Here is a 12,403-nt window from a genome sequence, read left to right on the forward strand (position 1 = left end):
CTTTGAAATACATCCAGGAAAGCAAATCCATTAGAAACTGCTTACTGTCCAAAAGTCTTGTTATGTCACTTACTGGTTGAAGTAATTGGTGATGCCTTTCTTTTTGGTAGACTATAAAGTTTGGAAAGAGCTGGAGAAACCCCATTTTATCAGCAGAGTAAACACTGTGTTTGCAGGTTTTAAAGTATGATGGGCTCTGAGGATAGATGTTTACTGTAAGTAGTGACAGGCAGGGAAAGCTGGTCATAGATAGAAGAAAGAAAAATTATTCCAGAAAGCTCTGATATCCTTAGATGTGAGGGTAATTTGTAGACATTTTATTTGTCCCTAAATTCTTAAATATATATGAGAGAAAAATATTCAATACCTCTGACTTTTGATACATGTTTTGCTCATATCAGAAGATTTAAAAAAGGCATCTTGGGTATAAAGAGCTAAAGATGACAATTGAAAATTTTCAGCAGACGTATGATCCAAATAATATGCACTTATGTAGGTTTTTCAGGGTCAGAGGAAGTGTTTTTTTTAAACTTCATTATTTTGCTCTGGATGGTTTGGCTCAGCGGTTAGAGTGTTGGCCTGCTGCGGTCCAGAGAGACCCAGGTTCGGTTCCCGCTAAGGGCACATACCTCAGTTGCAGTTTGTCCCCAGCCCTGGTTGGTCATGCGGGTGGCAGCCACTCGATGTGTCCCTTTCATGACGACGTTTCTCTCTCTCTCTCTCCCTCCCACTCTATCTGAACAAAAAATGGAAAAATGTCCTCGGGTGAGGATAAAAAAAAATAATGATAATAATAATAATAATAAACTTCAGTATTCTTCATAGAATTGCCTGTAAAGTGTTTAAAAAAAATCAATATAGAAAGTTGTCAAACTCATATATGAGGACTCATTATTTATTTTTTAGATGTTATTTTGAAATAATTAGACTGGTTTTTAGATTCAAAATATAGAAGTCTTGTGTACCTTTTCCCAGCTTCGCCCATTATAACATTTTATGTAATGGTAGTACAGTATTAAACCAAGAGAATGACATCAGTACAGTACTGTTTAGATTAAGAAGACTTTCTTTAGATTGCACCACCAGTTTCTACATGTACTCGTGTGTGTGTGTGTGTGTGTGTGTGTGTGTGTGTAGTGTCCTGAAGTTTAACACATATAGATTTGTGTAACGACCACTGTTGACAAGGTACAGATCACTTCCACCTCTGTAAAGGCATGTTCTCAGGTTCCTCCTTTATCATCACTCTCCCTCCCCGCCTGCTCTTTCACTCTGATTCCTGGTGACCACTCAGCTATTCTTCATCTTTATGCTTGTGTTAAGATTGTTATTTAAAGTGTAAATAACATTGCAAATCGATTATCTATACACCTAAACTTTAGAAGTCTTCAGTAGTTTATGCTTTCATTATTCATATTACAGGATTCTTTTCTCATCAGTAGGACTCATCACAGAGTTCTGTGATATGACTGTTATTTTACATGCTTAAATGCTACATTTAAGTACTTAAAATGAGGTTTTAAAAAATGCTTATTAAAACATGAATATTTAAATGGGTACAGCTCTGGAAATCTTACACTTGGGAGTAGCTGTTTGCTTTCAGTTTTGGAAAATTAATCAAGTAGCCATGATAGGAGGAGGTCAGCTGTTACTGCATTTTGGCTCTACATCTTCTCTTCTTCCTTGAGATTTTTAAGATGGGACAAACATCTGTAGAAGGAAGATGACATGGTATTAAACTACAGTGGAAATAAGAATGAAGAATATAAATCTTTGATAATCTTGATCCTTTGAGATTCACTGTTTCAGAGTGATATAGATAAGGGGATGCTGTCCAGTGAAAGTGAAAGTATGTGGACTTTATGTATTTCTGCTTTCCAGTAGTCATGTTGTAACAATAGGAATTACATAAGAGAGTAACCCTCATAAAATTTCAAAGGTGGAAAAGGACTTGGAGAGATCACTTAATGTAAATTTTGCCTTCAGTGCTATTTTAATTTTCTTAGATAAATGAGAAACACTTAATTTTAAGAGGGAGATTATAAGATTTCTCATAATTTAAAGGATTAGAATTACACATCTTTTTTGAAATTAATATAAATTCTTCATGTTGTATCTTTTGTCTTATTCTCTCAGTGTAGAAGAAGAGTATCTTACTCTTTTGAGGAAAAGCATTCATATGTCTTAATAAATCAGCTGTAATATAGAGATTTTTAATTCTATTCACACATCAGAATCATTTATTGAAATTTTTAAGAAAAATACACCTGCATAGATTCTTGCTCTGAAAATTCTGATTTGTCACATCTGTGAGACCGAGTGCCCTGCATGATGTTTACATGCTGCCAGAGATTTTTTTTTCTCTACACTTAATAGTATTTAACAGTGTCAGATGTTTTAACTTTCTAAATTAGATTTTTCAACCCCTTGTACATTGAAGTTACAGTGTGCTGAATGCAATCTTTATTTTTCTTATTCTAGTAGTAGAATTATGATCTAGCTGTAGTACATTCAATAAGTATTTGTCTTAAGCCAAATAAAACAGGAAGGTTACCTCAAGCCATATTTTGCTCTTTTAGTCAAGGAAATATGTATAGTAGTGAACAAGTAACTTATAGTCAGGTCTTGACGTTTACATAGCTAATAATCAATCATAAAGAACAACCAGATCCTAATATACTTTTGTTTTATAAGATATTAAGTTACAATTTATTGAAGTTAAAACATTTTAACTTCTTGTGTGCCTATGCACACAATACACTGTTTTGTATTTGCTGCTTAGGATTTGGCTGAGGCAAATGTTTCTCAGAACTAAATCTGTTGGCAGAGAATTTCAAAATTTGGGAAGTTTTTTGGCAGTTCCTTAGTAGCTTTAATATTTGTAAATTGTGCTCTATATAAAAATATTACACTTTATTTTTAAGGGAGCTCTTGTGAGTGCCTTGGCTGATGACACCTTACATTTATGGAATTTACGTCAAAAAAGACCTGCCATACTACATTCACTTAAATTTTGCAGAGAAAGGTAAGAATCTTTTTGTTTTTGTCTTTTTTCTTTGAATTTTATTCTTTGATTTTATTTTTCTGTGATGGACTTCATGCACCATCTAAAAAATAAGTAAAAACTGCCAAGGATATCCAATGAAAGCAAATTTTATTTTCAGACCCATCTTTCCTTTTAGAAATACTTGCAGTCTGTTTATATAAGCAAACTTGTGTAACTCTTTTTTTGCATAAAAGGAAAGACATTATGTATTCTTTCTGTAACTATATCTGATAGATTGTTTCTTATCGGCACATTTAAATCTTCATTAGTCATTTTCATAACTGCATGGTACTCCAATGTATGGAAATGCCATAATTTATTCAGTTAGTCTTTGTTATTGGACATTTATTTCATTTTCTGTCTGCTGATCATTTTGTTGTGTTGTACTATTATGTTACATATATGTCTTTGTCCACGTATATGAATATCTATAAGATACTTGTACAGTAGAACAACTTGATCACAGAAATCTCTTACATGACTTGTGTGTTTGTGTTTTGATTTGTAAGGCTTTTTTGCCCCAAATTATTAAACATTTTTGCCAGCCCTGGCCAGTTTGTCTCAGCAGTTAGAGTGTCAGCCTGCAGACCAAAGAGTCACAGGTTTGATTCCAGACAAGGGCATATACCTCAGCTGCGGTTCGTCCCTGACCCTGGTCCAGGTTGTGCAGGAGGCAACCAATCGATGTGTCTCTCTCACGTTGATGTTTCTCTCTCTCTCTCCTCCCCCTCCTTCTCCCTCCCTCCCTCCCACTCTCTCTGAACATAATTGGAAAAATATCCTTGGGTGAGGTTTTAAAAATATAATAATAAGAAAAAAATAAACATTCTTCCATATATTTATAGTATTCTTGGTGCTCATTTTTTTTCCCTGTATTGATTTTAGAAAGGAAGGGTGAGGGAGAAAGAGAGAGAAACATTGATGAGAGAGAACATCGATTGGCTGCCTCCTGCATGCCCCTCACTGGGGATTTGGTCCACAACCTGGGCATGTGCCCTGACCTGGAATCGAACCGGCAATCTCTTGGTGCATAGGTTGATGCTCAGCCACTGAGCCACACCAGCTGGGCCTAGGGCCTATGGTACTTAAAGTTGCAGTTTTTAATGCTTCATCTTTGATTTATATGGAACTTATTTTTGAATGAAATATGAATATATAGTAATCTCCCTGCCCCCCATTGCTTGTGAAACATACTTTTTGATTTATGTATTTAAAATATATATGTGTATATATGTATATATAGTATATATGTGTGTGTAAAAGAAATCTGGGTCTAAATAGTATGTAAATGCACTGGAATTAGTGTCTTTGGGCCATGTTTGTGGGAAGACAGGCATCAGACTGCCCAATCCCTGTCCAAGGATCAGACCATATTTCTGCTTTGATAAGTGTCAGTCTGTTCGGATTATATGAGCAAGTCAGTCTCTTTGTGAGTCTGGACTTCTGCCTACAGAGGCCCTCCAAAATATGCAAACTAACTAGGCTACTGGGAATATAGCAGTTCAGACTTCTAGCCAACACCAAGGCATGTGTCTGTTTATTTGGGGGACAGAGACCAGAGCTTGCAGGGGTTCAGCAGCAAAGTTTGCTCTTGGGTGACATCATGTCTGAGAAGGTAAGTCACCTAAATGGCTTTAGTTGAATCACAGTTCTCCTTCTAGGAGAGGGGCAGAGGTAAAGTAGGAGTTAATGGAAGGAGGAAGGGGTGAGATAGGGAAGGAAGAGAAGCAAAAAGTTAGGGTTCAGTTTTTTTCTACCCGCTGGGAGTAGAGCCAGCCTCTCATCTTGCTGGGCAGAATTCCTCAGTCTACTTGCCAGTTGTATGTCAGGGGGAATGTACATCAGCCTCAAATGCGATAGAGCAGGAGGAGATAGTGATGGGCATCTAAGTGCCAGTACATGTCCTCTTGTTGTCAGTCTCATACCACCTGCTGCAAATGAAGGTAGGTCTAGCAGCGTAGTTGTCAACCTGGCTAGATTTTATTCCCCAGAGGGCATATGACTATGTCTGGAGACATATTTTCTTGTCACAGTTGGGGGTGAGGGTGAACAGTGCTCCTGGCATCTAGTGGAGAGAGGCCAGGGATGCTGCCAATCATGTTACAATGCAGAAAAGAGTGCCCCGTAACAGAATTATATGCTCCAAAATGATCAATAGTGTCAAAGTTAAGAAACCCTGACCTCTAGCACATCAAAATAATGTCATTTGTTCAGTGTAGTGCTATAGAAATTCTCTTAAAACTACCACCTGCTGTAGGGATTCTAACAGAAGAATACCTCTGATATCTTGTTTGCTGGTGCCGTGTCCATATTCCTCACTGGGACACAGGAATGTGGCAGTATGTAGTCCAAGTTCACAAACATATACACTGCAGGTTATAATGGCATATCATCATGGAGAAAGAATCAAATCTCAAGGAGTCCCAGAGTCAGTAATTGATGATCAAGCATAGAGTAAGTCTTCATGGCACCTCTGAGGATGGTCTCCAAGAAATTCTGGAAAACAGGGTGAGGCACCCTAAGCTAATCTGTAAGGTGCCTGTGGGCACACATATCTTGACCAACAGAAAGAGCCTTTGCGTCAAGTACAAAAAAGTGGCCCTTCTTGGTGGATGCAGCCTCACAGAGTCTTCCATTCCCCTTCTTGGTGGAATGCTATTATTCAGGACACAACCTGCACAATTGTGTGCCATGGTCCTAAAAGTTACAAATGAAATGAACTGGTGGAGTTCCCAGTTTTGAGTTCTGTCTTATGCCCATTTATTTATAAAATGCTTATTGTGTGCCAGCTTAATACTGCTGCTGAGTACACATTTGTAAACAAGACTCGGCTGACCAGCAGAAACTAGCTGGTCCTATTCAAAGTCCTGCTTCCCCTTGGCCTTCAGTAGGACAACAGTGATGCATGAGTACCTGGTCCTTGAAGATGGCCTTTGGATGAAATTTTCTAGGATGGCCACAAATTTGTATGGCAGCTCATGGATTTAAATTCCAAGGAATATGCCTGGTGCCTCATGGATGAACCTTGTTATATTCTCTGAAGACTAAAGTTCATATTTCCTTAAATGGCAGGAAGTAGAGATTTGGCATTTGAACGAGTTTAGTTTTCCTTAGCACCTGGCCATCTTCTTCACATGATCTTTCTTCTGTTTGTGCCTATGTCCTAGTTTCCTCCTCTTATAAGGGCACCTTTCATAATGGATTAAGGCCCACCGATATGACCTTATTTTACCTAAATTACCTCTTTAAATGTACTCTCTCTAAGTACAGTTAAATTTTGAGGTACTAGGGCTAGGACTTTGACATGTGAGTTATTGGGGGGGGGGGGGGTAATAGTTCATTCCCTAACTGGAGCAGTAGTCTAAAACCACCAACCAGGATACAATACAGAATCACCAAAAAGTAAATATACTTTGAAAGTTGAAGGAAAATACAATGTTTTAAATGTCCTCCTTGAATAGCGTGTAGCTTATTGTGCCAGTTGCCAGGTTTATCTCTTCATTACAGGTTTATCTGTTATATAAATTATACCATAAGAAATACTTTACCAATAGTAGTAGCTACATTATCTAAATCTCCTGCAACCTGAAAAGGGTTGGTTGTAGCAAACATATTGGTAGAGAACCTTGGAGGCATGGCCTTTAATACCCTATCCCATTATGGATTGAATTGTGTCCCCCAAAAGATATATTGAAGTCCTAAGCCCCAGTACTTATGAATGGAAACTTACTTGGAACTAGGGTGTTTGTGGGTATAAGCAAGTTAATATTGAAGGTATTAAGGTGGGTTTTATCTAATATGAGTGCTGTCCTTATAAGAAGAAGAGAAGAGAGACAGACACACGAGGGGAACACCGTGTGATGACAGGGATAGGGATTGAAGTAACCAGCCAAAGAATGCCAAGGATAGCTGACAATACCAGAAGCCAGGAGACAGGCATGGAACGCATTCTCCTCTGGAGCCTTCAGAGTAAGCAGAGCCCTTTTGACACCTCAATTTCCAATAGCTAGCCAAGAGAACATATTTCTATTGTTTTAAGTCACCTAATTTGTTGTAATTTTTTTATGACATCCCTAGGAAACTAGTATATATCTCCTTCATTCCTGTTGCATATTGGTGAGCCTTGTTACTATACTTCATTGGGTTTATACATAAAAGAAGAGGTTGTTTGGTTATGTTGAAATTGAGAGTTTGGCAAGCGAATTCTGTCTGCTAATTGCCTTAGTAGAATATCTTTCATTTAGCTTCTGCTTGGTTTTTTCCTTTAAAGGAAGTTTATTTGGGAGGAAGTCATGGGTTTATAAGCAGCGACAACTGTCTGCTAGTCTATGTTCATTAGCTTGAGTTAACATGGCCAGTTTTCTCAACCATGTTAAATTTTTGCATAACTGTTCAAATAACAACATATGAAGCATTTTAAGACTGAAGACTAAACTATATATGTGGGCTTTCTTATTTAAATTCCATTCTTACTGTCTAATAATTATATCTCTTCCATTGTTAATTGTCTAATAATTACATCTCTTAATTGTATAACTCCTTATTATTTTAACACTTTCAGAGGTCAAGAAAAAAATTTCCCTTTGTGAAATTTCAGAGAATAGAATTTTTTGCTATAAATTTGTTAGACAACTGAACATCTGAGTCTTTATATTGAAATTAATACATTCATTGTAAAGAGAAATATTTTTCCTTCATTCTAATACTGATTTACGGTTTATAATACTCTGATTCACAGCTCTTTTATTTGATAGTAGATATATGTATTACATTTAGAAAATAAAATAAGCATGTATACATCTTACATTAATGATTAGGAAAATAACAGTAATCACATGGAATACATTAATGATCATTTTATCCTAACAATTATTAATGAAGTATTAATGTCCAAAGTGCTCTTAAGAAAAAACGGTTTGGCAAATGGAGTAATTCATTCAGATACTGACACAGCAGTGGGAGAGTTGATGCCTGTAAGGCACTTCAGGAACTGACTGCTGCCCTGGTATCAGATTTTCTTAGTAGCATAAATAAATTAATGTAGGAACAGAAACGAATTTATTCCATTATATGCTCATCATAATACTACCTAAATATTGTGCTTTGCATATGTATGAGGCTTATAATTTGCTCAGTGCACTTGAATACAGTATAGCTGAAAAAGAGTACTTGGCTAGATACCAACCCTTAAAAAACGTATACAGGTCTTCCCAAGATTTTGAATTAATTCACTGCACATATTTTTGTGCAAGAAAAAAAATTAATCATAATATTGAAACAAATCAGAGACCTAGAATTACAGTTTTTGTGGTAATTGCATCATATCAGCAAAATATTTTTCTTTGCAAGCAGCGTAATGAAAAGTGTAGAAGCATTAGACATGAGAGCGATTTGGTGGGATGTAATTCAAGACTGGAACACAGGAATGGAATGGTATCCAGACTTGGTAGGAAGGCAAACAGAGGGATCTATTTCTCTGGATCTAATTCTAATCTACAAAGAGAATTGGTTGGTGATATGGAGATGATGAGTCACCTTAGGAATTCTAAGTATGGAGAACCATGTACTGAGAAAAAATTTAAAAAGAAAAAAGTTCTGTGCTTGAGGAAGACAATTGTGATTTGATGACCTTGAGACTGTAAAAGGAATGATGGTTAGAAAGTGTTGGATAACTTCCTAGAATACAATTATACATAATGACTAAGAAATTCTGACAAGTAAATTGGGAGAGACATTCAAAAAGATTGGTCTGGTTGCACAAGGGCCTTAAAATGTATTCAGGTATAAAAAGCTTATATGGAAGGAGAGGTTATATAATCAAAGGTGAATATAAGAGCAATTTAGCTCTCCCATCAGCATGAGCTAAATCTTGTAAAAAAATTGCTAAAGACAAAGTAATGAATGAAAACACTTTGTTTTTATGCTTCAGGAAGGAAAGCTAAGTAAATTAATTTTAGATAGAGGTAGGGCACACAGGGGTGGACGAAAGTAGGTTTAGAGTTGTAGTACAAATAAATCATACAATAATTAATAAAAATACAAGAATAAACTGTGTTTTGTGTACTCACAACTGTAAACCTACTTTTGCTCATTCTTGTATGTCATTCCTCTAATTGTATTAATGCAATACTGGCTCACATTATGTCTTAGACTGCTAAAAGAACTATAAAATTATTGGTTGGCCTAAGAGGAATATAGAATGGAAGTAGTGCTTCACATTTGGAAAGAAAAAAAAATTGAAGGTAAATTAAGTTTAATTCACCAAACACAGGGTACCTTCTGTGTACCAGGGATTATGCTAAGTATTGAGATAACCAAGAGGTTTAAATAAAATGCTTGAATAGTTTATGTTAAAGCAAAGACCCAGACATATATAGACAATATAGATGAATGCCACATGATAGAATAATTTACCCAATCTTTTTCAACTTTTTATTTTTTAATATTTTGGCTTGTTTTAAAAGAAGACAAAAGTCAGTCTTCAAGAAAATGAAAACTATCAGATACATTGCACATCCATCAGAATGACTAAAATGCTGACTTTGAATGTGACACAATTGTAATTTCTCATAATCTACAGTGGAAGTTCTAAGTATTATGATCGCTTTGGAACCATTTTTGGTAGCATTTACATATGTCATAATTCAACACTTTTACTCCTCACTGTATATGTGTGGTAGGCAGAATTCTAAGATGGGTCTCAAGATTTCTGCTTCTAGTTATTCAAACAAACACTAATCTAGGTAAAGACATTTTGTAGATGTAATTGAGGTCTCAATTAGTTGACTTTAAGATTAGATTATCCTCAGTGGGCCTGCCTGACTTAATAAAATCTGCCTTTAAAAGGTACTGCACTCTTCATGACAAAGGCTCAGAATACAAGAAGGATTCAGTCTTAAAATCACAAGCTGAATTCGAGTAGAAGCCTTTGGGAGCAGACTCTTCTCTAGATCTTCTGGAAAGGGACACTGGTTGAAAACCTGTATTTCAGCCTTGTGAGACACTGAGTATAGAACCCATCATGCAGTGCCTATATCTCAGACCTACAGAAACTGAGATTGAAAAAGGGGTATTATTCTAAGCTATTAAGTTAGTGGTAATTTGTTATATAGCAATAAAAATCGAATACAGATTTTGGTAGCTAGAAGTGGAATGCTGCGTGAAATACTAAAAATGTGGAAGTCTCTTTTCAACCAGATCATGGCTAGAGGTTGGAAGAATTTTGAGGAGCATAATAGAAAAGCCTAAATTGCCTTGAATTTGAAGAAGTGTTTGTAGGACACTTGACATGGAGATTGATGCCGGTGAGAACTCAGAGGGAGAAAGGAACATGTTTTTGGAAACTGAAAGAAGTGGTTCCTTGTTATATAGTGGCAGAAAGTTTATCAGAAGTGTCTGCACAGTATGTAAGTGATTAACTTAGATATGTAGCTGAGGAGATTTCCAAAGAGAAGGTTGAAAGTACAACTTGACTTTTTCTTTTAGCTTTATAGTAAAATGCTAAAAGAGAGAAATAAATTGAGGGAAGAATTATTAAAGGATCCAAGACTTTTGATTATTTGGGAAATTATCACCATGATCTATCTGTCAAAAAAGAGATTGCTTCCGAAAATATGTCAGAGAAAAACATGAGGGTGTGGCTGTACAGAGTTTACTAGAAATCTAAAGACCAAAAGGTCAGAGTATTAGTCACACGAAGGGCTCTTTTAAGAGGTTATGGGGCTCCTACAACTCAACAAAAGGAAGACAAAGAACCCAATTAAAAAATGGGCAGAGGAGCTGAATAGACACCTCTCCAAACAGGACATACAAATGGCCAAAAGACATATGAAGAAATGCTCAACATCACTAATCATCAGAGAGATGCAAATTAAAACAACAATGAGGTATCACCTCACACCTGTCAGAATGGCCGCCATCAACAACTCATCAAACAACAAGTGTTGGCGAGGGTGTGGAGAAAAGGGGACTCTAATACACTGCTGGTGGGAATGCAGACTGGTGCAGCCACTATGGAAAACAATATGGTATTACCTCAAAAAATTAAAAATTGAACTTCCATTTGACCCAGTGATCCCACTGCTGGGAATATACCCTAAGAAGCCTGAAACACCAATCAGAAAGAATATATGTACCCCCATGTTCATAGCAGCACTATTTACAATAGCTAAGATCTGGAAGCAGCCCAAGTGTCCACCAGTAGACGGATGGATAAAAAAGCAGTGGTACATATACACAATGGAGTACTATGCAGCGGTAAGAAAGAAAGATCTCATCCTTTGAGACGACATGGAGGGACCTGGAAAGTATTATCCTAAGTGAAAGAAGCCAAGCAGAAAAAGACAAATACCACATGATCTCACTTATATACGGAATATAATGAACATAACAGTCTGAGGAATACAGTAGACCTAGACACATGGAAGTAGGGCACAGACTGACATCCCTCAGAAGAGGGGGTGGGAAGAGATAAACCACAGAACTTATATGCATGTATGCATGACCAATGGACATGGACAACTAAGCCGGGGACGGGGTGGAGGTGGGGTGGGGTGGGAGGTGCCAATGGGGTAAAAAGGTAAAATATCTGTAACAAAAAAATAAATAAATTCATAAAAAAAAAAAAAAAGAGGTTATGGGTATGCCCCACAGATCTCAACCAAACCAGAGAACCTCTAGGAAGCTGAAGAATATCAACTTTCAGGTCTCTCAGTAGGAGCCAAGATACAGAAGGGATTATCCTAAAAAAGATTTGGGTGTGATTTTTGTCTAATAAAGTAAAACCCTGTGAAATTTATTTAAGACCCACAAGTTTCTTCAGAAAATGTTATAGCAAAAACATTCCTAGTTTGGGCTAAAAGAACCAGAGAGAGTACAAAATAAAAGGAGGCTGCTGCCAGAAGCAGGTTGATAAAAGTTCTCAGCTGCAAACAGTTGCTGTCTTTTATGAAAAAGGAAGGATGATTAAGAGGATGGAACTGAGAGCTACACAGGATTATTCCCAGGTCTTGAAACCTAATTAAGAAAAATCCAACATTTGCCCAGTTTGATTTCAAAACCGTTATAGACCAGTGACTCCTCTTTACCTTCTACCTTTCCCTATTTTGAACAGGAATTTTCATAACTGTTATTCTGTGACTATCTCACCACTGAACACTAGGAGTTTTTGGGGCAGATAATTTGTCTCTAGTTTCCTAGATGGAGTTGAATTATGCTCAGGAGTTCTACTTATGGGTTACACTCGGCCTTGTTCTACAACAAGTTTAGATGATGAGATTTGGGGTTTTTGAGCTGATGGTATTTTGATGAGACTTTGAACTTGAATTGCTATAATTGGTTGATTCTTTGGGGATGTTA

General features: G+C 36.7%; 1 protein-coding gene across 5 annotated transcripts in view; it reads left to right on the top strand.

Moving 5' to 3' along the window:
• Positions 1–12,403, top strand: part of STXBP5 (syntaxin binding protein 5) — a 162,812-nt gene that overhangs the window by 25,939 nt on the left and 124,470 nt on the right. For all 5 annotated transcript variants that reach the window (XM_036248364.1, XM_036248365.1, XM_036248366.1 and 2 more), the window contains exon 4: positions 2,925–3,025. In XM_036248364.1, the coding sequence (XP_036104257.1) occupies positions 2,925–3,025 (101 nt within the window). The remainder of the gene's footprint in view (positions 1–2,924; positions 3,026–12,403) is intronic.

This window comes from Molossus molossus, unplaced genomic scaffold (assembly GCF_014108415.1).
Source record: "Molossus molossus isolate mMolMol1 unplaced genomic scaffold, mMolMol1.p scaffold_m16_p_8, whole genome shotgun sequence".
Lineage (NCBI taxonomy): Eukaryota > Metazoa > Chordata > Mammalia > Chiroptera > Molossidae > Molossus > Molossus molossus.